This window comes from Pseudonaja textilis, chromosome 4 (genome assembly GCF_049901715.1).
Source record: "Pseudonaja textilis isolate UNSWEBS1 chromosome 4, rPseTex1.2, whole genome shotgun sequence".
Classification (NCBI taxonomy): Eukaryota; Metazoa; Chordata; class Lepidosauria; order Squamata; family Elapidae; genus Pseudonaja; species Pseudonaja textilis.
Window position 1 is genome coordinate 9,635,548 of NC_141993.1, and position 27,686 is coordinate 9,663,233.

The 27,686-nt window shown below is 41.4% G+C and overlaps 1 protein-coding gene across 4 annotated transcripts in view; it reads right to left on the reverse strand.

Moving 5' to 3' along the window:
- ADK (adenosine kinase) overlaps positions 1-27,686 on the reverse strand; it is a 239,474-nt gene that overhangs the window by 79,115 nt on the left and 132,673 nt on the right. For all 4 annotated transcript variants that reach the window (XR_015743669.1, XR_015743670.1, XM_026710963.2 and 1 more), the window contains exon 7: positions 2,257-2,427. Coding sequence is in view for 2 of the 4 variants with exons in the window: in XM_026710963.2 (XP_026566748.1) it covers positions 2,257-2,427 (171 nt within the window). In the remaining 2 variants the exon portion in view is untranslated. The remainder of the gene's footprint in view (positions 1-2,256; positions 2,428-27,686) is intronic.

The window sequence follows — 27,686 nt, forward strand, 5'->3', positions numbered from 1 at the left end:
CTCCAAGCCTTACTCCCAAGTCGTCTCTTTTGTCTCAGCTGCTCTTGCCTTCTAGCAGCTCTGCGCACACATGCACTGGGAACAGGCTCCCCTTGTTCCTCTGCCTCACTGCTGCCAGATTCTAGAGGCTCCAGAGTCAGCACCCCACTCCCAGATGGTCCTGGCCCCCTCTCTGCATCAGACACAAGACCCTCGTCCGAATCCTCCCCAAATTCCCAGACAGGTCCCCATTCTTCCCCACTGTCTGATTCTGCTGCTGTCTGTACTGGTTGCCAGCAAAGCACAGCAAGATATTATTCTATCCCTATCCTATCCTATCCTATGTAGCATTTGTGTCGCATTTGGAATCTGCCTCCTTCGACAATATAAAGAGCTGCGATAAAAGTAGCGAAAACTTAAAAATTAGGCAACGAACATTTATTTATTTAAGGTGAGCGGTTCTAAGATGAATTGAGCAAAACTTGTGACCAGGCACTTATCATTGGGAGATAATTGACCTCATTTGAGTGCTAAATGTCCTGAGGAGAAGTTGAGTGTGTTTAAATCCTAGCAGGTTAATTATCCAGTGATTACAATAAACTTGAAAGGTATTAGAGCTAAGAATCATTTGCACGATGATGCTATTAGAAAACTAAATTCAGTGATAATTAAAAGAAATGACGAATAATAAAGTTCTCCAATCATGGATTGCTACATAATGACTGTAGAATGGCAAGAATTGGTTAAAAGCATTAATTGCTTCTACTAAAAGTGCTAAAATTATTGTGTGAAGCCTAGTTAATAAATACTGATGAGGTAAGCAGTAACACTAATTTCCAATATATAAAAAATATGTTTATTTTAATTGTATCCTGCTTTTTACAAATAACTCATAGTTCATCATAGTTCACAGTTGCAATGAATCAACATATTAACCCAAAATATTACAATTTAATAATAATACTCAGGGGTTACTAAAGAGATTTCCAGAACCAGTTATTCTATCTGTTTGCCTGCCTGTCTTCCATCTTTAGTACTTTTACAAATAACTCAAGCCAGCAAACATATCCAACATACCTTCCTTCTCTTCTTTTCCCTACAACAACAACCCTGTGAGGTGGGATGGGTTGAGAGAGTATGACAGCTGGATTTCACGGCTAGGGCAGGACTTGAACTCACAGTCTCCCACCTTCTCCCCGATGCCTTAATTTTTAGCTATTTTTTTTATGTGGGTTTGGCTTTGGCTATATGAAATGGAAATAAAGGTAAAGGTTCCCCTTGCACATATGTGCTAGTTGTTTCTGGCTTTAGGGGTCGGTGCTCACCTCCGTTACAAAGCTGAAGAGCCAGCGCTCTCCGAAGACATCTCCATGGTCATGTGCTGGCATGACTAAATCCCAAAGGCTCATGGAACATTGTTGCCTTACCTTCTATTTTTCTACTTGCATTTCTACATGCTTTCAAACTGGGTTGGCAGAAACTGGGACAGGTAATGGGAGCTCACTCCGTTATACAGCGCTAGGGATTCGAACCACTGAACTGCCGACCTTTCTGATCGGCAAACTCAGTGTTGTAGCCACTAAGCCACTGGGTCCCCGTTGAAATAAAAATACAACTCCATAAAACTAGCTTCCCCATTACTTCTAGTTTGCTAGGGTGCATATATCAGGTGCACAACCACCAACCAAAACCTTGGTTCCTGCTTCCAAAATTCCTCCATAGGTTACCGTTAGGTTGAAATACAAAATATAGAAGAGATTATTAAACGAATTGTTTCCATTTAATTTACTTTAAATCATTTTAAAGTGTTTTCTGGTTATGCCCCTGTTTTAGAATGTGGTCTTTGCTTGCCAAATGAATGAAAATAAAGAAAACGGCCATAAATAACTTTTGCTTCTAGATGACACAATGAGAGAGTACGAAAGAGTTCAGACCTCTCCATGGAGCATGGTGTCTAAAAATTTAAGATGCAATGCAGTGGTGGGATTCAATTTTTTTTACTATTGGTTCTGTGGCCGTGGCTTCTTGGGGGTGGCTTGGTGGGCATGACAGGGGAAGGATACTGCAAAATCCCCCTTCTCTCCCCATTCCACTAACCTGCTTTCCAGCTCCGTTCTCCTGTCAAGGACTACCTGTAGCTGGCAGCAAAAGCCTGTTTTCTTTCTCTCTCTGCTGACACCTAGTGGTTGCCCAGAATCTGCAGCCCAGATCTGCCACCCTTATCATTTTACATGCCAGTACAGTATTAAAACAAGGACACTTCCAAAAAGCTCTTACCGTTTCATTCCCAAACAGGACGTCAACGTAAGGCATGACTTCCATCAGTTGGTCCTTGTAGAACTGGCTAATGAATGGTGCAGAAAGATTTAAAGTGAAGATCTTGTTGTTTGCAGAAGCTTGAATTGCGACTTTCATTATGGATTCTGGAGACACTGTCAAGAAGAAACCCTGCAAAGAAACTCAGAATAAATTGCTACGCACGGAGGGTTTAAGAAATATTGCTGCTATTAAGTGAAAAAAGAAATCCACACAGAAATAGATGCCAGAGATACACAATTAAAAATAAGTGAAGGAAGAGCTCAAAAACACCCATCCAATATGTCTATGAAGATTCTCAATCCTCCAGGTCATGGTTGTCCGAAGGTGCTTTTTCAGGAGGCCACTGGACTCCCTGGTTTTTCTTTGAATATGTTTCGCTTCTCCTCCAAGAAGCTTCTTGAGAGCTGAAGAAGTTTCGTGGATCAGAAGCGAAACGTCTTCAAAGAAAAACCAGGGAGTCCAATGGCCTCTTGAAAAAGCAGCTTTGGGACTCCCATCCAATATCAAGAATATGAGAAAACTACCTCTCCATGAATTGTATTTTATTGAGTGCTTTCTCTATGAGAATTATAATATTTATCTATAGGAAGAAGATTAAGATGGACCTAAAGTTAAAAACAGTTATCTAATCAATATCTTGGGAAACTAGAGTTATATTTATTCAATGGGATTCTTTGAATCATATTCTCTTGAACTATATAAAAAATGGCATAAACTCTGTAATAAACAACTGTTAGTATTTTCCTAGTACTAAAGCAAAAGTAAAAATTATACAGTATAAAAAGTGAATTAAATTAAAAAATTATACAAACTATGTAACAGTAATAAATTATAAAAGTTATTTTAAAGCTTAGGTTACAAAAATCTGCATTAAACACGTAGGAGCATAATTCTGTGTACATGTCTGCTCAGAAGAAAATCCAGTGCATTTAATGAAATTTATATCCTGATAAATGTTTGTAAGATCACAGCTGAAAAGGTGCTTTAGGAGTTAAAGAAACGAAGAGTCAACAAAGAAAGAATCTCTCTCTCTTTGTATTCTCTGTCCTTCAAGCTTTTAATGAAAGTTCAGTGAGGCATTCCGAATCATTTTCATACGATACAATTACTATGAGTTTTGAATGAGTGTGTTTTAATCTTTCAATGCATGTTTCTTTTTCATATTTGTTGGGCTTTTAAGTATGCTCTAAAGAACGAGTAACTATGGCTGATTTTGGTGACTATAGACTTATAGACATTTATGTGATAACATACTAATTACATTTTAACAGCAAGTTTTTCACCTTTTTTTTTTTAAAAAGAACAACCTCAGTTGCTTTGACTTAATTATTGAGCATAAATGTGCAAAAGCACATGCTATACTGAGATTTTGAAAGGAATGCTGCATTAAGAAACATAAAAACATTAGAAATTATGAATAATGCTGACAACATTTATTATTCCTGAAATCTGCGTGGGTTAAAGGCTGAATGTGCCAAATATTTCTCTTTCAAAATATGCTACTAAATATATAATTAGCTTGTTTTCCATATTTACAAAGTGCTATAACACCTCTCAACCACAAGATAGTAACTGTAATGGGAAATAAATGAGAACTGAATGAAGTGTTTAAATAATTTATATGAGCACTGAAATAAATGAACACTTCTCAGGGTTTTTTTTTCCTTAGCTCTATTTAGAAATCTGAAAAAAATGTGATCTGTTCTTTACATTTTGTGAGAGGAAATAAAAAGACCAGGAAATAATGACATATAAGTAATTGTTACTTACAATGTCAGTATGGACAAATAATTACTGATGGTTAACAGTAAATAACATTTATTCTAGGGGTTAAGAAAATATTCCCATGCTGATATACAGGGCTATGTTTTGATATCACAGAGAAATCAAGGGGAGATCATGTTTCTATCAATTCCTCCTTGGGATGTGTATGAGATATAGCTTATCTGATATTACTGTGATGGCATGCACAGCCCTCTCTGTGGGCACGCACCCATTGCCAGTTGCTCTTTTGGTCTTTGTGGGCGCCGGAGCCCCGGAAAAAGGCCTGAGAACAGCCAAAATACAGGCCGTTTTTATGGCCTTTTCCAGGCTGTTTTCTGGGCTGAAGATGCCCCCCAAATGGCCTGAAAACAGCTCCCCAAACAGCAAAAAAACAGATATGCATGCACCGGCCAGCTGGTTTTTGAGTTTCTAGCACTTCGGCACAGCTGTTGGCTGTGGAAGAAACTGAGGAAGGGCAAAGTCTGGCTGAGCAGAGGTAGAGCAAGAGAGAGGGAATTCAGAGGAAGATCCAGGCCCACCCCTCTTCATCCTAGGGCACGCAGGGAGGAAGGGAGAAGGGAGAAACGTGAGTTGCATGGCTTATGGGGGAGGGAAGGGCCCTGATTCCCTTTATTAGCTGCAGCTGGGAACACAGTATATAAAAAAGGAAGCTGCACGCAGCAAGCTGTTAGGAGCAAATGTGAATTTATCTTGTATCGTTGTGGTTTATCTGTGTTCCTGGCGTCTTTCCAAACGTGTGAGTTTTGCTGTACTTTCAAGTCTGAAATTCCTCCTCCTGCCCTGTCAAGCTAATTACTTCAATTTGGTTTGTTTGGATTTTAAGTTATTTTAAGTTATAGTTTGTGTGTCCCTTGTTTTGGACTGAATTTTCTACAGTTAAAGGCTGTTCCTGGGAGTTTTTCTCCCGCCGAAGGTAACTTGGACACTGGGGGCAAAGTTGGAGAAAATAAAGGGACTCATTGCTTATTTGACTGTGTTGCCTTTGTGCCACGCCCCAGGTCATCGCAGATTCGCCACCACTAGTTCTTCACTAGTTATACACATGGTTCTCAAGCAGTGGTGGGATTCAACTGGTGTAACAACCGGTTTGGTGATCATGCACGCATGAACCAAATGTAAACTCTGCGCACATGAATGCCATTTTAAAAAACCCATTTTCAGCTATAATACTTACCTTCTACTGCAGGCCCGGTGAGTAAAACAGCTGAGGTGCAGCAAAATTGCTCTGCCGCGTGAATCAGCTGTGCTCCAAGACAAGGAAATAAAGCACCGGAAAAAGCAGAGGGAGGTGGGTGGGGCCAAATTATCACAGAAACTACCAGTTTGCCCAAACCCGTCCAAACCTGCCCCTGTTCTCAAGGATATTTGCCTCTTCTGGAAAAGTGAGGGATTCTAAAATATGACACCGCCTATTTTTCAAATCCTTCTGTTGCACAATTGCATTAAAGCCAACTCTACCATCAGTTTTGTGGCAACACTAAGTTTATTTGAAAGAGGTTTCCTGTTATTGACTTACAAGTGTGTTAAGCACTTATTTTGCGCAGTTATTTTGTTGTTGCTTTTGTTCACACATTACGTTCTGCAAATCATCTTTTAGTGAGTAACCTCAAGGAATTTTCAACACATGAGTGGCATCAGAATTGATCAACTGCTGGATCCGTTCAGTGAAAACCATTTTAAACAGTCAAAATCAAATTTGACTTGTCATCCTCTCCCACACTTAGTTAACCTTATTGGCGTTTAAACTAAAATGACTTAGAACTGAGGAGCAGAAGGCAATCGGGGAGCTGATTCTCCACAGGCTCGCAGAACAACATAACTTTTTCTATTTTCTGTGGTTTGAAACACCTGTTGTTCCAAAAGAGCTATAATACTGCCCAATGCACAATTTAAAAAAAAATTAAACAGTCAACTAAGATTCTTAAAGATTTAATGTTAAGATAGATGATGGTTGAGAGCCAATTTGGTGAGGGCAACAGGCCAAGCCAGTTGGTTGACCTTCGGCCTGTCCATCTCTCTCTAAGAAAGAGGCAATGGCAAACCACTTCTGAAATCTTGCCAAGAAAATTGCAGGGACTTAGTCTGGGAGTTGCCAGAAGTCAACAATAACTCAGAGGTACACCCTCCCCACCCTCACCCCCAAAATGATGATCGCATCACATACAAGTGTCAGTCAACATGAGGTCTTGAACAAGAGGGTTCAAGAAATGTGGAAAACATTTTAAAGAAAGCAAAGCAGACACAGCATTATTCACTTTTATGGAATGTTTGAACCCATTTCTATCTGCCAATTCTCTGCTAAAATATTAGCTGACTATTTAGGATTTTAACTTATTTAATCCAGAATGTGCCTGTTTTCCAATGCGACTGGGTTACGATGGCCAAAAAACAAAAGAAACTCATCCCCCAACGCTTTTGAATAAAGTTTTTGGCATCCTGCAATTTGTATTGTTTATTTTAATGGAAACAGAGCTTCATAAGTGGAAAATGACTAAGATTTCAGCTATTGTTTTATTTCAAGTGGGCAGTTTTCCCATTTTTGATGAAAGCTAAATTTCAAACAGCTTTTCTACTTAAGTAAAAAAGCTGAACTGTCATGGTATATGCTTATATTGAGGCTGACATTTTCTTTTAAATTAGTGCCAACATGTGAAAAGGAGAGGACTACTTTAAGACTGGAACAGTTTTACTAATGCTGAAGCAAACTCTTAATTGTTGCCACATTGATATTTATCATTACAACAGCTGCAGAGCTAAATAGATAAAGTAATGAACATTAATAGCTTTGGAGCTTACCTCAGGCATGTCAAAGATTATACTTTAAAAATTAACATCAATTTCTAATTATTAAATGTCATGGCCACTACCCAGACAACAGCTTTATAAAAATCCAAGAAGTTTCTGTCTTGGAAATGGATCTTGGCCTCTGGGAGGAAAACACAGCAAACATTATTCATAAAAATAGGTCACGGCTATCACCAAACCCAAAGTCTAAAATATGCTGGGAACTAAAAGGTGGATGTAATGGGCTCCTCAGAGCCTGGGAAAGAGGATAATGATTTGCACGGCATTATAAGCACAGAACATCTGCACATTCTTCCTTTATCATGAAAACATGGAGTTATCTCCCCAGGTACATCAACAGGTGGCTAGCTAGAAAGCTCTAACTTAGGAAAAACTAGAGATATATTGGCTGCTAAAGTAAACAAACTCAATCACCAAGGTTTCTGTAATCTAATTCCCTTTCCCCCCTTTCCATAAATCTGTTTAAAGAAGACTCTGAGAATATAACACCCGGGTAGAAAGCATGCTACGGATGTGCCAAGAGGGTCCCCAAATAATGGCCCTCAGTGTCAGCATTCCAACTAACCAACTCCCAACCAATAAACTCCAAGGCCAGCATTTCCTCAAAGTTCCATTTTATTAGAGTTGTCATATTGGCACATCTGGGAAAACCTGAATTTGAGAATTCCTGGTTTTCCCTTCCCCAAAGAGAATTCAAGGATCCATCCCCTGCACCCACCAATCCATCACAATAGTCCAATGAAACCGTCATCCCAACTGGAGACCTTCCTCCAGACACTCCCCTCCAGGTGCAGGATAACTTGTCCTTGACTTTCTGAGAAGAATATTGTTGAGTCTTATCTTCCATCTCTCCACTAAATCCCCCCTTCCCAAATTGCCAGGCAGTAAATATGGCAGCCTTGAAGCTTCTAAGTAAAATATGGCTTCCAAGGCTGACGACACTCAGCCTATCTCCTTGATGGCTAAAAGGAAGTCATAAAAGGATGGCTACAATCTGACGCAGAGCTTGAGGTATGTCAGTAACGTGTTACCTTTAGATGATCCCTCAGAGTACAGAGCTGTGCTGCTGATAGCAGATTGCCTGATATTTGGCTCAATATCCAACACAACTGGTGTTACTATAGCAATAGCATTTAGACTTATATACTGCTTTACAGCCCTCTCTAAGTGGTTTTACAGAGTCAGCCTATTGCCCTCAACAAATGACCTCAGAAGGACGGGAGGCTGAGTCAACCTTGAGCCTAGTGAGATCCGAACTGCCAAACTGCAGGCAGTCAGCAGTCAGCAGAAGTAGCCTGCAATACTGCACTCTAACCACTGCGCCACCGCGGCTCATCAAGTTAGCATCATACCAAATCCTCATGACTGGAAGAAAAGCAAAAGCCCCGAGATCACAACCCGTGTCCTTGTCGTGGTCTGGTCTCAAAAGCCTCCTGAGATGAGAAAGAACACAACAGAGAATCTGTGTTACCAGAATCAGTGATGACGCTGAGACAACTGATCCCACTCTTCCAATAGAGACCTTTAAATTTCTAGGTTCTATCATATCACAAGACCTAAAAGGGACACCTAACAGCAAAAATGTCATCAAAAAAGCACAACAAGGAATGTTCTTATTGCACCAACTCAGGAAGCTCAAACTGCCCAAGGAGCTGCTGATTCAGTTCCACAGAGGAATTACTGAGTCTATCATCTGCACCTCTGTAACTGTCTGGTTTGGTTCTGCAACCCAACAGGGCAGACACAGACTTGAGAGGGTAATTAGGACTGCAGAAAAAAATATTACTACCAACCTGCCTTCAATCGAGGATCTGTATACTGCATGAGTCAAAAAGAGGGCTGTGAAAATATCTCCAGACCCCTCACATCCTGGACACACTGTTTCAACTCCTTCCCTCAAAACGACGCTATAGAGCACTGCACACCAGAACAACTAGACACAAAAACAGTTTTTTCCCGAACGCCATCACTCTGCTAAACAAATAATTCCCTCAACCCTGTTCAACTATTTACTAAGTCTATTAAGTGTTGTACCTGATGATTCTTGACAAATGTATCTTTTCTTTTATGTACACTGAGAACGTTTGCACCAAAGACAAATTCCTCTTGTGTCCAATCACACTTGACCAATAAAGAATTCAATTCAGTTCAGTTCTATTCTATTCTATTCTATTCTATTCTATTCTATTCTATTCTATTCTATTCTATTCCAAAGAGGCTGAAGTGTGCTCCTCCATGCCAAAAGGACCCTATAACGGAATAAAAGAGCCCAAGTCTAATCGTAGCTAGTTGCGCCTGGGTGAGGTCCAAAGAGAGCAATCTGGGCTTGGGAAGGTCACTGGAACAATGCTGACCCTATGAGGGCCTCGTTCAACTCCTGGCTGCCAAGAGCTTTTCTTGGGGTCTGTTTGCTTTCAGTTTCCCTCACTACTTCTTTTAGCATATTTGGCCTGATGAGTCTGCCTATGTGTGTATGAAACTTGGATTGAATTTAATACTTCAAGATAAGCCTGGCAGATTTATAATTTTAAGCCAGATAAGTGCTGTTTAGGAGGCCAGGCTGATTCCTAGCCGTTCTTTTCTTTTTGTAAAAAAAACAACAACAACAAAGCCCTCTTGGTTCTCAAGAAAGAACGGTCAACCTCACTCCCCAGTGATCCCTGCAGACTTTCAGCAGGGATACAAACTGGTTTTTATTGCTCAGTATTGGGCAAGGCAGACAGGCTACTCACACAGTTTCCCTGCTGCCTAACAGGCTTGCTGTCAATCAGTCTCACCGCTGGAACGGAAAGCAGCAGTCCAGATGTAAAAGAACTGAAGCATATTCACATAGCAGGAAACCTTAGTTTCCTGTTAAGTCTGTGCTGGATCTTGTAATTTGATCGCTGTGGATACACGAATTCCTCATATCAAACATTTTTCATAGACGGCAACCCATGAAAGTGAGACCCGTGGAAGTTCACTCTAAGCATCTTCTTTCTAGGCGGGCAATTTGGTTTGATCCGAGGACCACACAGGTTGCCAGGTCAATGACGATACACACCCATGTGTTTACTCAAAATGGGCACCCTTTCCTTCACCTTAGAGAATATTTAAAAAAAAAAACATTAAGAAGAAAGGGGAGCAGATGGAACTTTACCTTGTCTCGAGGCTCAAACAGGGGAATGCAATTATTGCCTATCCTTGACCAAAGACCAGTACCCTTCTATTTGGGACGATCTCTTTCTTCCACTTAAGGTACAACCTCAAGAGGGATAGAGAAGGAGCACCGAAGGAATTAATGGACACCCGCTTAGCCATCCGAATCTTTCACATTAACCTTCAATAGGGTGGCAGGTTATCACAGCCAAGTCAACCTCACATCCAGGACAGGAACATTTAGAGTAGTCAACATAGAAGATGTCATGCCCCTGTCAGAATCTGACTCAGAGGGGGAAGCCGAACAACTGACAGGGAGTGGGAGTGTGGCTCCATTGGCTGTGGAAGACACTGGGGAAGAGCAAAGTCCGGCTGGGCAGAGCAGGGAAGAGGTAGAACAAGGGAGAGGGAATTCAGAGGAAGATCCAGGCCCACCCGCTCTTCATCCTAGGGCATGCAGGAAGGAACCGAGAAGGGAGCAATGTGAGTGGCATGGCTTACGGGGGAGGAAAGGGCCCCGATTCCCTTCGTTAGCTGAAGCAGGGAACACAAGTGTATAAAAGAGGAAGCTGCACACAGCAAGTTGTTGGGAGCAAATGTGAATTTATCTTGTATCGTCGTGGCTTATCTGTGTTCCTGGAATCTTCCCAACTGTGTGAGTTTTGCCGTGCTTTCGAGTCTGAAATTCCTTCTCCTGCCCTGTCAAGCTAATTACTTCAGCTTGGTTTGTTTGGATTTTTAGTTACAGTTTGTGTGCGCCTTGTTTTGGACTGAATTTTCTACAGTCAAAGGCTGTTCCTGGGAGAATTTTTCTCCAGCCGAAGGAAACCTGGACATTGGCGGCAAAGTTGGAGATATTAAAGGGACTTTTATTGCTTATTTGACTGTGTTGCCTTTGTGCCACACCCTGGGTCATCATAGAAGATGGCGCTGAGAGTCCATACCAACCCTACTGCTCTAAATTATACATTTCTAATTTTCAGCCAGAACCTACAGGTCTCTATAGTATTGCTTATTGATCCATTTGTTTAGTTACAGGGCTTATAACTTGTTCCAATAAAAGCAACTCTGAGCACCAGACCATTCACCAACTGGGGTTGCAAGCAGAGAATATAAACGAGATAATAAATAACTAACATAATAAAAATTAAAAAGAGCACCAGAAATTGCAATACTGCCATATACAAACTGGGAATCTAAACACTCAAAGCCACAAACCTACTCATTGTGCAAAACATCAGTCACAACAAGTCTGCTTCCAAGGTTTGATGGAGCCACCAAATCTTTACAGCTTTCCTAGAAGGAATTATTTCAACATCCTCCAATTCCGATGAAAGAAGGCAATGATTGAAAAAAAAAAAAAGCTATAAGCTGTTAGAATTGATGCAGATTTTAAACAAGAATACTTAGGAAATGCCATCTTCTATCTAAGCTCAATGTAAGTGTCAAGTCTAATTATGTATTTTTATCAAAGATGTCACATTCTTATGCTAAATTTCATACTGCCTGACACAGCCATTCTTCAATTTTCCTTGTTGTGAATAGTTATTATTTGTATGTCACTAAAGACAACAAGAGCATCCATTTTACTTTTCATGCTTCTTGTTGAAGTAAAATCTGTTCATTTGTCCATTTACATCCACTATTTTAATGGAAGACATTAGAGTAAAAAAAAAAAAACTCTTTGAGAAATTAGAAATCCCTTACATAAGATGCTCTACTCTCATCCAATAAAGATCCATAGCAGAGGTGGTATTCAGCCAATTCTGACCAGTTCTGGAGAACCGGTAGCGGAAATTCTGAATAGTTCAGAGAACCGTCCAATACCACCTCTGATTGGCCCCGCCCCCATCTATTCTCTGCCTCCCAAGTCCCAGTTGATTGGCTGGGTCTTCTTTGGTTGCCCTGCACAAGAGAACAGAGCCGGAAAGCAGGTTAGTGGGGTGGGGAGGGAATAGGGATTTTGTAGTAACCTTCCCCTGCCACGCCCACCAAGCCACAACCACAGAACCGGTAGTAAAAATTTTTGAATCCCACCACTGATCCACAGGCTACAAAGACAACACAACAGGCATGGTTATCTGCTTCAAATAATTTAATGTGAGATACGCCCTGAATTTAGGTAGAGAAAAGAGAATGACTAAGATAAAGTTTAGAATTAGACACACAAGTGAGCAATGATTTCCCTCCCACCCTTTGATCTCTTAATATGATTAATCATGCCCTTTGGTCCAAGCATACAGAAATAAATACGAGCTGAGCAACACACTAGCACTTTCCACAGCTCTGAGTACATTACCCAAGGACATGATGTCTGTCTCTCTCTCACGCACATAACACTCAATAATGCAGAACATTTTGAAAATGGCTGCAAATTGGCAAATTATTTCCAAGAAATCATCCTGTTTTTGTGACCATCTTCTTCAAGATTTAAGTAACATTTACCCAAACAACTTTGGAAATGCTTCTAAGATGGCTTTGTAGCTAAGAGGCTAATAGTCTATTAGTGTCACAGTGGATTGATCTGCTAATAGACAAATATATTTCAGAAGAAGAATGGCTGGATCTTGGTGCAAAGAGAATTCAGGGCAGAACTGGGCCTCCTACTTCTTCTGAACCTGCAATCCAGATACCTGGCCATGAAGGCCTTTCTTGACCCTCATGAGGTCATGAGTGGTGTTGCTCCCTGTTGCAAAACAATTGTTGTGGCCTGCCGGTGGCTGACGCAGCTGGAAGCAGAGTCAGACAGCGAGGAGGTTGGGGAGGAACCTGAACCAGTCTTGGAGGCTGAGGAAGGCTCAGATAACAGATAATCAGAGTTGGAAGGGGACCTTGTAGGTCATCTAGTCCAACCTCCCCACCCAAGCGGGAGACCCTACACCATTTCTGACAAATGGCAGTCCAATCTCTTCTTGAAAATCTCAAGTGATGGCACTCCCACAACTTCCAAGGGCAAGCTGTTCCATGGGTTGATTGTTCTCACTGTCAGAAAGTTTCTCCTTATTTTCAGGTTAAATCTCTCCTTGTTCAGTTTCCATCCATTGTTCCTTGTCTGGCCTTCGGGTGCCTTGGAAAATAGCTTGACCCCCCTCCTCTCTGTGGCAGCCCCTCAAATACAGGAACTCTGCTATCCTGTCTCCCCTGGTCCTTCTTTTCACTAGATTAGCCATGCCCAGTTCCTGTAACTGTTCTTCATATGTTTTAGTCTCCAGTCCCCTAATCTTCTTTGTTGCTCTTCTCTGCACTCTTTCTAGAGTCTCAACATCTTTTTTACAGTGTGATGACCAAAACTGGATGCAGTACTCTGGGTGTGGCCTTACTAAGTCTTTATAGAGTGGTGTTAGTAGCTCACTTGATCTCAATTGTATCCCTCTGTTAATGCAATTTAGGATTGCATTGGCTTTTTTTAGCTGCTGCTGCACATTGCTGGCTTATATTTAGCTGTTTGTACACTAAAACTCCAAGATCTCTGTCACAGTTTCTGCTATTGAGCCTGGTTTCATCCAGGGCTCTGTGTCAGAGGCAGAGATGGGGCCTGGGCAGGCTGGCAGTCACCAGCTGCCTTCGGGCTCGGACAGCAGTGAGGTGGGGGAGCTTCTGGAACCGGTTCCCAGCCTGCGCATGTGCAGAGCTGCCAAAAGGAAGGAACAATTAAGAACTCAGGGTCGATTTGGGAGTAAGGCCACAGATGGACAATGAATGGCCCCTCCCATAAGGATTAAAAGAGGAGCAAAAGGGGAGGGGGCTTTTGCAGGAAACAATTCATTTGTTCATTCCAGTCTCCTGAAGATCTATCTATGTAACCTAGAGACTCTGTGCTGAACCCTTCCCTGTCAGCACTGTGTGTGGAGATATTTACCGGGTAGCTTTCCAAGTTAGATAAGGTCTGAGCTCATAATTATACCTTTGAAAGACTGTTTGCCAGGCCATTGGTTGCATGTGAATACAATAATTTCACATTCATTTAATAAAAGAGGTTTTGCCAGGACACAGAGTTGGCTTAGTGCTTTTTGGGGAAGCCTAGGGCAGAACAACAATATGCCCAGGCTTCAAAAGACGGCTCGTTAGGAGAAAAAAAATACGAGATAATCAGGTATTTTTCCTAAGTGCTCCAGAGAATTCATGAGTCCCTACTGAGCTTCTGCATAATGAGCCTTGTCTTGAAAGCAATAAATTATTGAAAACTTCTATTTGTGTCCCTGGTTCCAAATATAATACAGTATATAAACTTTGGTCTGACCAGTGCAGGGTGGTAAAAATGAAAACTATTATGTCCTATTAATAGTCCATTATACTTGTGTGGATGTAGCATAAATATGCACTGCCTTTTTCGCGGTCACATCGTACCACTGAATTGACTTATACTCCGTTTGTTCCACAGATGCAAAATATCTTCTGTATCTCTTGTTTGTGGCTGTTACTGATCTCCTCTGAGCTCATTCCTGTATTTGATTTTGATAATTTATTTGTTTATTTATTTATTTAATATACTTCCCATCTCCCCTACATGGTGACTCTGGGAAGCTTTAACATATTTTGATAAGTGTAAATGGAAATTTGCTTCTTCTATCTGCTCCATTTGTAGCAACTCTTTGCTTTGATCTATTGGACGATTTCAAGAAAAGATGCGGCTGCTTTAAAGAGTCGAAGACAGCAACATGTTTGCTCCTGGTGGCACTCCAAAGCACCTGTTGGGAGTTCAACCTGAAACCCATCACAGCCCTAACAAGCATTGTTGTTGCCAAGGTTACTTTTATTAATATTGTTCAATTGTATATGCTGTCCAACTCCCAGAGCTTTTCCTCCCTTAGGAACTCAACTGTAGTGGTATATTAACCATAAAGTAGACTAAGCACGTGTTTAGGGCACCAGGTCCAAAGGAGGCACCACAAAGTCGAGAAGGAAAACAAAACCAATGAAGGTTTATAAAAAATCTTGCAATTTACAAAGGAGGGGGCACCAAGATTTGCCAGTGCTTAGGGCACCAGTGAGCTTTAATCCCTGTTGTAGACTGATCCTTCTTGTAGGCCTTTTTCCTCCCTCACCCAATCACCAGCCCCTTTTCCTTTCTCCATTAGCAACCATCCCCTACAACCAAATCTTTGGGGGCGATTTTCTACCTTCAAAAATATCCCTTTGGATCCTTTCTCTTTTTGCCTTTCTAATAAGGAATTTCAACTCTTTAGTGGCAGTGAACCACTACTGCTGATTTTAATTTTTTTGTTGTTTTTGTAGCCTTTCTAGCTTTCTAAATTTTGATCACATATGTCAAACTGACTCCTCACAGTCAATGTACATTAAATATGATTTACACGGAGGCCCATATATAGGCTTGGTGTGGTTCCAAACCAAACTGGACTGATGTTGAGATGGTTGAATTAATATGGCAGCCCTCTTCTATATTAATTCAACCTGAACCTTCTCAAAGATTGTATTGTGAAGCCAACTGAAGGATTTTGCAGCAATCCATTTCACTACCCAGAGATATTATTTACGGAGTAATTGGAGGAGACCATTCATATACCTTTCCTTTGAGTTCCTGAAGGAAATAAAGAAATATAAGCCTTTTAAAAAATAAAATAATGACGCATGGACAAAGTAATAATTCTATATAAGGAGAATTTCAGGGAAGGGAGAGGAGTCGAACAGAACAACATCCACATTGCTTAGTTACTTATTCTAAGAAACATGATATAAATTAGACCAATGAAATGATGCCATAAAATTCAATTTCAATCACGCCGATCTATTAAAAATGCTAAAAATTATGACGGCGTTGCAAGCTTTACAAATGAGCTTTCTCTTACACTCATGCTTAACACCACCAATGGAATAAGTTATGAAAACAGTAGTCATTTTTTGAAACTGTTGAACTGTTTTAGTGCAGAAAAGCAGAATTTCGCCTGGCCTGAAAAAAATTGTTTAGTGACTTCATTGCTGGCTGTTTTCTCCAGTCAGCATTTATATAAGGAAAGTGTGTGTTATTAGACCTTAGCAAAATATCACATAATTCCTTTGCACGAAAAACGTCTTTGCTTGATAGATTATAACTCTCACCCAGCATCCACGAAGGCAAAAAGGGAAAGGGGAAAAAAATAGCAAGGTATGTTTTTCATTCACCATATCTACAAGGGAAGAATTGTTTTTCAATGCCTATAAAATGGTTGGGTGCCTGCTTGCTCTAATTGAAATAACAGATGCCCTTTGGGGGATAGGAATGGCACCCGTAGCATAGAAGAAGCTGAGGATTTCAAATGAGAATGTCTCTATAGCCCAAAAGAAGAAATCAGAAGTTTGGGTTTATCCCCTAATGTTTCAATAGACCCGTGTTGAACAAAGCAATGCAATGTTTCTAGTCCTATTGATGTGCTGAGTAATAAATGAAAACAATCACAATACCGGTAATAAATATGAAATGATTTAAAAGAACTATTTTGAAGCACAGAAAAAGATACTTCATGTATTAGAATTGAAGTCACTAAATATAGATAGATAGATAGATAGATAGATAGATAGATAGATAGATAGATAGATAGATAGATAGTAAGGAATGAAATGCTTAGGGTCATTCTTAAAAACAATGATTTCCAGATATCGTTTTTGCAATCCAGCGAATGGAGCTACACAACGAGATGGATTTCAAAAGGAAGCTAGGGCATATAAAAGTGTCGACAATTGCTGTGTCACTTTTGGGGCTCAATCAGCAATAAAGACTCATTTGATTTAAGAAGGGTCCATTATGATGCAAACATGGACATAAATCCCCTTCTCAGACTTAAATCCGGGTTACTGCAAGTAATCCGTGTTCATTTCAAGGAGCCATGGTGGTGCAGTGTAGTTAGAGTGCAGTATTGCAGGTTACTTCTGCTGGCTACCAGAAATTTGACAGAGCAAATCTCACCAGGCTCAAGGTTGACTCAGCCTTCTCTCCTTCCGAGGTGGGTAAAACGAGGACCCAGATTGTTGGGGGCAACAGGCTGACTCTGTAAACCATTTAGACAGGACTGTAAAGCACTGTGAAGTGGTAGATGAGTCTAAGTGCTATCGCTATTTCGCTCCAAAGGGGAGCCCAGACGTTATAGTATCCAACTGTATGAGGTTGTTGAACCAAGTAACCACTTCATGCAAGGGAGAGGATTACTAAAGAGAAGTGAATTCAAATGGTTCTAAAGGTTGAAAAAGGTTGAAGTTGAGGGTGATTCTCTTTGGAGAAGAGCACCAAAATGGTTCTCCCATTATGCTCATTGAGAAAGGAGAATATTCTTCATTCTTGTAGAGATTATCTACCCATGGCAGTTAAGGTCAGTATTCAAAATGTCTTCCGCTATTCAAACATAGACAAACACAAACATTTCAGCAATTTATACACACACACACACACACACACATTTTTTTTCCCCTCAATGGGGTCACTGGAAGCAAACCCAGCACTATCTCCCGATTGAAAGTACAAGGGAGAGGCGATGGTGCCAACAACAATCAACCCCCCCACCACACACTTGTTATGTCTGCACAGAAATACACAACGGATCATAACTGGTCACTGGGTATTGTGCTGATGCATCACTCAACAAAGCATGATGGCAAGAAACAGAGAACCGGCGGAGGCAGGATTCCTTCTCGTGCGACTGAAAGAACTTTTGCAAAGAAGACACAAGCAGTCCCCCACACGAGCAGCGCCCGATGTCTATATGGTGCACTTAGATTAAGGATTTTGTATTGATTTGAGAGAAAACTGGATTGATTTGACAGAGTGGCAGACAAGGGGAGCTACCCACAAAATCTGAGCTCACCTTTGAAAGAATGTCATGTCCGTCAGAATCTGATTTGGAGGGGGAGGACGAATAGCTGACAGGGAGTGGGAGTGTGGCTCCATTGGCTATGGAAGAAACTGGGGAAGGACAAAGTCTGGCTGGGCAGAGCAAGAGAGAGGTAGAACAAGGGAGAGGGAATTCGGAGGAAGACCCAGGCCCACCTCCTCTTCATCCTAGGGCATGTAGGGAGGAACGGAGAAGGGAGCAACGTGAGTTGCATGGCTTACAGGGGAGGAAAGGGCCCTGATTCCCTTCATTAGCTGCAGCTGGGAACACAGTGTATAAAAGAGGAAACTGCACACAGCAAGCTGTTGGGAGCAAACGTGAATTTATCTTGTATCATCATGGCTTATCTCTGAACTGTGTGCGTTTTGCCGTGCTTTCAAGTCTGAAATTCCTTCTCTGGCCCTGTCAAGTTAATTACTGCAGCTTGGTTTGTTTGGATTTTTAGTTACAGTTTGTGTGCGCCTTGTTTTGGACTGAATTTTCTACAGTTAAAGACTGTTCCTGGGAGGTTTTCTCCAACTGAAAGTAACCTGGACATTGGGGGCAAAGTTGGAGATAATAAAGCGACTCTTCTAGCTTATCTGACTATGTTGCTTTTGTGCCATGCCCCGGGTCATCACATATGATCTCTAAAGCTTAAAAAGTGATTATACAGTAAGAAAATATGAATACATTTTAAATTAGCCTCACATTATACTCAGAGAACATTCTGAAAACTTTTCTAATCTTTGCACTGTGGTGTTTAAAACATGCAAGTGAAGGTGACAGCTTACAAAGCTAGTAAGAATCTCAAGATTTGAAACACAGAAGATTTTGAAGCTGAGGCCCTTCAGCTGCTCCAGTTAATCTATGCAATAACTCAACCACCAATCTTTCCAACTGCTAACAGATACCATATGCAACTTTTCATATAAGCTGTTTGCATCAAAGCATCTGTATCAATCAGATCATGTTATTTATTGCTCAATGGCTCATTTAATTGAAATTATCATGTATAAAGGCACGAACGTAACGCTGCATCTCTACACCCAGACTGTAACTAAAGGGAAACCTCCAGAAAATCCCCTATATTTTTTAATCCATATGTTGGCTCCCCCACTTTTGTATCAGCACGCATAGATTATAAAACAGAACACCAAAATAGCCTTCTGACATATTTCTCTCTCTCAAGAGTCAGGTTTTTTTTGGTGAGATGGGTGAGATAAAAATTTAATAAATAAATAAAAGGGAAGAATTTAGGCAGAGATTCTAATCTTGTCTGATTCATAACACTGCTCAGTTTTGAACATGCAGGAGTATCTTTCCATATGTTCATATATCATGTTTCAGAAAATGAAATGATTTTGTGAAGAGACAAGGCCAAGGTTAAGAAACCATCACTGTTCTTCCATTTTCCAGTGGGAGTTATAAATCACGAAGTAAAAGCAAAGTTATTTCTAAGATAAAATATTCATTTTTGTGACTAAAGTCACATATATCAGTGCCATATGCTAGAGAAATAGAAGGGACAATCTAGCAGCATCTGCAAGGGGTAGTTGTAGCCAAAATGTCAACCACAACAATTGTGATGGCCCAGGGCTTGGCACAAAGGCAACACAGTCAAATAAGCAATAAAAGTCCCTTTATTATCTCCTACTTTGCCCTCAATGTCCAGGTTACCTTCGGCTGGAGAAAACCTCTCCCAGGAACAGCCTTTGACTGTAGAAAATTCAAAAAAGTCCAAAACAAGGGACACACAAACTGTAACTTAAAATGCAAACAAATCAAACTGAAGTAATTAGCTTGACAGGGCAGGAGAAGGAATTTCAGACTTGAAAGCACGGCAAAGCTCACAGAGTTGGGAAGACGCCAGGAACACAAATAAGCCACAACGATACATGATAAATTCACGTTTGCTCCCAACAGCTTGCTGTGTGCAGCTTTCCTTTCTTATACACTCTGTTCCCAGCTGCAGCTAATGAAGGGAATCAGGGCCCTTCCCACCCCCGTAAGCCATGCAACCGACATTGCCCATTCCTCCCTGTGTGCCCTAGGATGAACACGGGGTGGGATCTTCCTCTGAATTCCCTCTCCCTTGCTCTACCTCTCCCCTGCTCTGTCCGGTCGGACTTTGCCCTTCCCCAGTTTCTTCCACAGCCAACGGAGCCACAGTCCCACTCCCTGTCAGCCGTTCAGCTTCCTCCTCTGAGTCAGATTCCGACAGGGGCATGACAACAATATACGTGCACAATAAGGGGATGGAGCTTCAACTGGACAGTTCTGGTTGTCATCCTCATTTTTTTAACATGCTCATAGATGCCACTGGTGACAGTATATATATTTATGAATTAACTGAAACATTAGTGTCAGGGTTCCGGCGATTGCCCTAATTAAATCATGAGCCTCGAACCAAGCTTCAAAAAACTCAAAAAGATTTATTAGGAGGAACATGTTGGCATTAACTTAACTGAAGTCAACTCTGGCATATGTAATTTACAGTCACCTGTGACCTTTTTTTCCCCCCTCCCCCCTGGGTGTCTCATAAATCAGATTCTCCAATGAAGCACATTCTCCAATGAAGGATTTTCGAGGGCAGAAGATCTGGTAGCCAATCTTTTTAAGATAAGTGTGGAATGAACTTCTGGTTTTAAACTGCCGTATTGCTCCTTCAGTTTTCTCCCCCTCCTTTGTTTATGGCAAGTTGAAAATAGGCATAGGAATGTTTTATGAGTTGATAATTAGTTGTATAATGATGCCACAATGTTTTCCTTTCTATACCTAATGATCACTTTAGGGCAGTCAGAGCTCAGTTAACATACTGTTCTGACCCAAACCTTGTTCCAAGGAAACAAACACGAAACGGAGGTAACAGCAAAACCTTTTAATGATTCTTTACGAATTCTGTTCCTTCCCAGTTAAAAGGCTGTTTCAAACTAATTGCCTCTGATAAGGAGCCTTGCCAAGGTTGTGCAAGGCTGCCAAGAACACGAGATAAAGTTGCCAAGAAATATTTCAAACACAAAGAGTCTCCAAACACCAACCAAGATATTCCGAATGTCCACCAGGCTTGAGTGCAAAAACGTCTTTGCTTCCTGCAAAGAACTCCAGTTTCTCAGCTGGCTTTTATCTCCTCAGGGAGGGGCCATTAACTTGCAGTCTTGTCCTGAGTTGCCTGAGCTGCTGCAGCTGTTCTTTTCTTCAAGGAGCACTGTGCACACGCACACAGGGCACAGGCTCCTCGGGGACCTCTTCATCACTGCTGCTAGCCTCCACAATCTCCGAAGACAGCATTCTACTCCCTGATAGTCCTGGCCCCATCCCTGCATCACTCTCCAAGACCTCAGCTGTCCACACCTGCTGCCACCGAACCACAACACATACACTCAATGCAGCAAACATTAAGCCTCGGCATAAAGTCCATCAATCTGACACAAATGTCCCCGAATAGCATTTATCCTTTAAGGCAGGTTTTTAATCAACAAATGGCTTCCTTATTCTAACAGATTCTAGTAGGAATCATCCTTATATCCTTCTTCTTCCTTTTTATTGAAACAGTAAGGTTTTAATAAATTGCTTATTAGCTACCCAGGGGGAAAATGCATATAACACAATTACAATATAAGTCCTCATAAAAACTGCTTAAAAACAAGGATGCTTCTGCGCTGGGATGCTTCATCCAGAAATGAGGGTCGTTCCCAACATTCCTCATTATTCCTAATATGTAAGGCCCGAACCATCTCTTGTCTCTTGAGAAATGGGGCCTTCGGTCCAATAAGCCAGCATTCACAGATCATTTCACCCAACAGCTGGAGAGTCCGAGAACATGGTTTGAATCTTGGCGTATGCTTTGCCAGAAGGAGGTTGCCCAGAGTTAACAAACAATCGGGGGACTAAAACCTTTGCAAATGTTCATGTGCTTTCCATCAGATTTCATTCCAGTTGAGATTTGCATCCTCTAGTTTCATGTTACCTAATCAAATTTAATTCTGTAAGAAAGATGACGGGATAAGTGTGCTGCTGCCCAGATTCTAGCACGGAATGCAATGCTGGCAGAATTAATACACAAAGAACCAAACATTTGGGGAAAGAAACCAGGAATTATCTAAATAAGCTGGATCAATGCCCTTGCTATTATACTGGGGGGGGTGGGGGAGTAAGACACAGTGGTTGGTGAGCCCAATGAATGGTTTGGAGGAAATAATGTAAAGGGAGAGGCAAAAATGACACATATAAACATTTTTTCCCTCTCATTCTGGAGTTTGCTTCATGTTTTTCAGCTGTTTTAAACTATATCAATTCCTAAATGCATTTTGGCTTTACAGCACAATTTTGTTGAGTTCTTCAACTCAAAATGGCAGGAGGGGGTTACAAAAAGGAGAGAAGTGAGCCAGACTTGTGTAATCTTCTTGTGTAGTTTAATATACAGTACAGTGTGCACCAACAGCAGGTGGTAAAAAAAGGGTCAACCAAGCTACTACACCCACATTCTAATTCTTGTTCATTACAGGAATAGAAACTAAGGTGTAAGAAATAGCTCATTTAATGTTGACCTTGAAAATTGATCTACTTCAAGAGCTATTTTAATGTTAGTACGGAAAACAAGCTTGTGATAAAAGCTTAAATCTCAGCTATTCAAAAAGACAGGGACAAACATAAAAGAAAGCATCTCTCCAAATTGGCATAACTCCAGAATTTATATAAACCTAGGATTCAGACCAATGTTTCTAAAACTCTAGATTCTATAACAAACCTTTAATTTAATTCTTCTCTACTCTGTTGGCCAAGAACAGACCGTGTTTAGCTGGAATTTGCAATGGCAGCAAGAAGCGGGGAAACGGAAGTTTCCAATTCTTAAGCTGAAATGCTAAGGGTTGAATTTGTTAAGGATAACTCTTGCTAAGCTAATATTACACCACATTTAAAAGAAATGAATTAGATGTTTAGTAGATTGGGGAAACATGGTACGCATACTATATCTTGATTTCAAGAAAAACCTGACAAGGTAACTTATCACGTTCTGATTAGGAAGTTCTTTATGAATAAGCTAGATGGGTTTACAAGTAGCTGCTCACCAGGCTCAAATATTACACTCAAAGGTTCCTCAAGGGTTGTGCAACAAGCTATAACAGGGATCTCCAAACTTGGCAACTGTAAGACTTGTGGACTTCAACTCCCAGAATTCCTCAGCCAGCCACGTTGTCAAGACTCCTGGACTAGAGAATGTTATCAAGAGTAGTGCCAAAGGATCACATATGGCTATGATGGTAAACCCATGGCATGCATGCCACAGGTGGCATGCAGAGCCATTTGTGCGGGCACACGAGCCCCAGCCAAATTTACCTTTTTGGCCCATTTCAGGCCTTTTTCTGCCTCGCAGAGGCTCAAGGGAAGCCTCTGCAGCCTCGAGAGGCCAAAAAACAGCCTTCTGGAAATACTCGAAGTGTCTGTTTTCAGCCTCCAGAGGGCCTCCGGAGCCCAGGGGAGGGTGTTTTCGCCCTCACAGGGGCTCAAGAAAAGCCTCTGCAACCTTGGAAGTGCCGAAACGGGCTTGCAACAAAAAGAGTCACCCTCACGGACATATGGAATGCTGCCGGTTCACACTGGTTCCGGTAGCGCCGGTGAGCAGTTGGACAGGCCCTTTGCTGTCCTATATGTCCTTGTTTTTTAGTTCAGCTGATTCACATGACAGAGCAGGTTGTTGCACCTCAGCTATTTTACTCACCAGAGCTAATAGAAGGTAAGTTTGGAAGCGTGAAATCAGTGGATTTTGAACGCTGTGCATGCAAAACTTAATACACTCATATAGAACCAGTAGAAAAAAAGGTTGAATCCCACCACTGCAAAAGGTGCATTTCAAGATATTTATTAATAACTTGCATGAAGGAGAGAAAGAAATGCTGCGGAACTAAGCCAATCACAAAAGAACAAATGATGTATAACCAGTTGAAGGCAAAGGTAAGGCTGAAAGTGAACTTGAATGGAGATGTCCATTAGATGTAATGGTTAGGTGCAGTATAAGCTCTGTGTCAGGATTCCGGCAGTTGCCCCCATTTAAATCATGAGTCTCGAGCCAAACTTTCAAAACTTCAAAAGGATTTATTGCGAGTTAACATGTCTGGCACTGCCTGGGTATAGCTGACTCTGAGACACATCATTCATTATCATCCTTGACCCTGGTTTTCCCCAACCCCCTGGGTGTATTGTAATTCATATTCTCCAATGGGACACAGCCATAGCCCAGAGTCATCAAGCACGCTCTTCAGTTACAATTTTGCACAGCAGAAACTTCGGTCACCTAGTGTCATGCCCTTGGTGGAGTATGACTCTGAGGAAGAGGAGGAACAGCCAACAGGGAGTGGGAGTGTGGCTCCAGAGGTGGTGGAGGAGGCTGGGGAAGGGCAGAGGCAGGCTGAACAATCAGAGGAGGATCCAGGCCCACCCCCTCTCCATCCTAGGTCACTCAGGGAGGAGAGGATCAAGGAAAAGCAAGGTCTACTCAAGAGGAGATTACCATGATCCTCCTCATGGCTTGCAGGTGGGACCTATGTATATAAGTTTTCAACTGCGCAGTTAGAATTTGCAGGAGTCAATTAGTGTTTACATTGAAAGAGGTTTATCTTTGCTGGCGTTCTTCCCATGGACTTTTCTCGGTTATTTTCCTGGAGTTTATAATTAGTTATCTTGGCTTGCTTCGGAACGCTCATCAATGAGGTTTGTTTTGGTTTTATGTTTGCCTCATTATTTACTTTTGTGCCTTTAGACTGTGCCTAATAAAACAGTGAAGTTAAGTTGAAGGCTTTACCGGACTTTAATATATGTTTCGGGTTTGGGGTTATTTTGAGAGACTACGGGTCATCACACCTAGTTAGTATCTTTGAAAAACTATTTCTGGAATGCACTTTCGCTTTCCAAGCTGTCGCACGGCTCTTTCAAACCTCTTTCCCCCCTCCCTTTCTGTTGGCAACTCTAAAAAGACCATAGAAATATTTTATGAGTTGACACTCTGATGAATAAACTGCCATGGATAACAATAATACTAGTAGGATGCAGTAACAATAACAGTCGGGTTTGTTACAGACCCAACAAGCACACTACCCATATCCACGGATAGCACTGTGGCCTGCCAAGTGATGCCATCAACAAGTAAGCACCCTGGAAACCAGTAGCAACTTCAAGAGTCAATCTGTAGCCTGGATGTCTTGCATTGGAATATACCAGGGGTGTCAAATTCAAGATCCACGGGCCGAATCTGGCCCGTGAGGTGCTCAGATCTGGCCTGCAGGGCTGCCCTGGAAACAATGAAGGTGTGATGACCCGGGGCGTGGCACAAAGGCAACACAGTCCTTTCCTCCCCCCATAAGCCATGCAACTCACATTGCTCCCTTCTCCATTCCTTCCTGCTTGCCCTAGGATGAAGAGGGGTGAGCCTGGCTCTTCCTCTGAACTCCCTCTCCCTTGTTCTACCTCTCCCCTGCTCTGCCCTGCTGGACTTTGCCCTTCCCCAGTTTCCTCCACAGCCAATGGAGCCACACTCCTGCTCCCTGTCAGCTGTTCAGCTTCCTCCTCGGATTCAGACTCTGATGGGAGCATGACAGAAGGACCAGCCTGTGGTGCCTCTGCTAGTGAAAATGGAGCCTCCAAGGTCATGCAGGATCTGCCCGGGCTCTGCTCGCGGCCTCTCCGAGCTCCGTTTTTGCTGTCTGAGCACTGCAGTAGGCCCTCGTGGCCAAAAAAACAGAGCCTCGTTGAGTGGCGTCGAGTTGGCCACGCCCACCCCCTGAGGTCAAACACAACCCTGACGCGGCCCTCAATGAAATTGAGTTTGACTCAACGGTATATACAACAGCAAGGATGAACTGCACTTGCATTTTAACAGTGGAGTGGGCAAACAACTTAAAAAACCTGCCCTCTACTTCCCAGGAAGAGAAGGAAGATAAGGAAAGATGCTAGTGTTGTATGTAGAACATCATTATTGTGGCACTTTATGATATTAAGTAAAAATACTAGAATGCAAAAAAAAAAAAACCAACCCCCAGTTCACACTAAATCACTAAATAACCACTTGGTAAAAATACAAAAGAAAATCATTCCCCACGAGACAAAATAAAGTAGCACCACAAAAAGAAAAACACAAAAATGTAGGCGCCGTTGCCAACTTACATCATTTGTTTCTAGCCTGTCTGAATATTGTCAAGTTCCACTGTTTTCTAATAATGCAAACTCTGGAACAACATTTGGCCACTTTCAAGATGATGTCACTCTTACGGTCTGTGAGAAGAAATGAAAACTAGGGTTTTTCTAGACTGCCAGGGATTATTGCTATGTGGCGGGCATGAATTTGATCATAAAATTGGCATTATGGACAGAACGGATCATAACTCTCCATTTTAGAAAAAGTACTTGATTCACAATCACACATCATGGAATCGACTCCAAAATGCATTGATACAGTATTTATACGGTCATTTAATCTCAATTCCTGGTCTGAATTCACATACATATTCTCTGATCCTCTACAGTAGACTGTAGAGGATCAGAGAATATGTATGTGAATTCAGACCAGGAATTGAGATTAAATGACCGTATAAATACTGTATCAATGTGTAATTTATAAATGCTATGCACTAAATTTTATTGGGGTATCATCTTGATTTTCTACAAATTTCCAATGCAGTTTATTATAGATGGATAGAAAATTAGCCTGGGATTCATCAACAGCTTTAGGTACATCCAACACCCGCCTTTTCTAGTAGGAAGTTCTTGAGATGAATACAATACAGAATGTGATTTAGTTGAATTCTTGTGTATTTAAACTTGCAAAGGCAATTAAATTCTAACGGTTCCTTGCCAAATTATATAGAACAAGGAATAACTGGCACAGAATCATTTGATGTGATTCTGGAATTTCTATGCCTAATTTGATACCAGGTATTTTCAAGTCTAGATATTGAATACACACACATACACACACACACAACCCAAAGTGTACTGGAAAGAGATTGAAATCTCCTCCATGGTATAGGTATATACATTAAAAGAAAAAAACATTTCTAGGCCTGGAAACACCTAGAATCCTTTGCACAGATATGGCTAGAATCATATCACAGTTAATAAGTCAGCTAGTCTTGTTCTGTGTGATTAAAGCAAGGGTCTTCAAACATGGTAAGTTTAAGGCTTGTGGACTTCAACTCCCAGAATTCCCAAGCTAACATGACTGGAGGAGGAATTCTGGGAGCTGAAGTCCAAAAGTCTTAAAGCTGTCAAGTTTGAAGACCCCTGGATTAGAGCCACACAATGGAAAAAAAGAAATGACAAAATTGACCTAAGAGCAGATAGACGACAAGACGGATAATGAGACTTACAGGCACAGAAGATTATGAGAAAACCACAGGATACAAAAGGAGGGGTTTACAGGCCTTTGATTACGGAGTATATGCCAGAAAGTAAAATATGTTAAAGCTTACAGGTTACCAGAATACTTGAGTTTCTGAGGAACAAGAGACAAGAACCAACTATGGAGAAACAGAGTAGAAGAGATCAAAATGAGGCAAGGATGCCCATTGTCCTCCTATCTTGTATAGTTAATATGATATCCGAATGACGAGGCTGGGAAAAATGGCAGCTGGTATCAAAATAGTTGACCAAAACATTGTTTGAGAAATGACACCAATGACAAGGAGGAAAGGTCAGCCTCACTGCGGTTGCAGACTGTTCCCTTGTCAGGTAGGTATAACTGTGAATGCTGGCTACTGAGAAAGAGCAAGAGAAAGGTGAGCGATACCTCTCAATGATGGGTTCAGAAATGATTACTAAGAGCGCAAAAAGAACCAGCTAATCTTGGATTAAGTAAAGACTGATAGT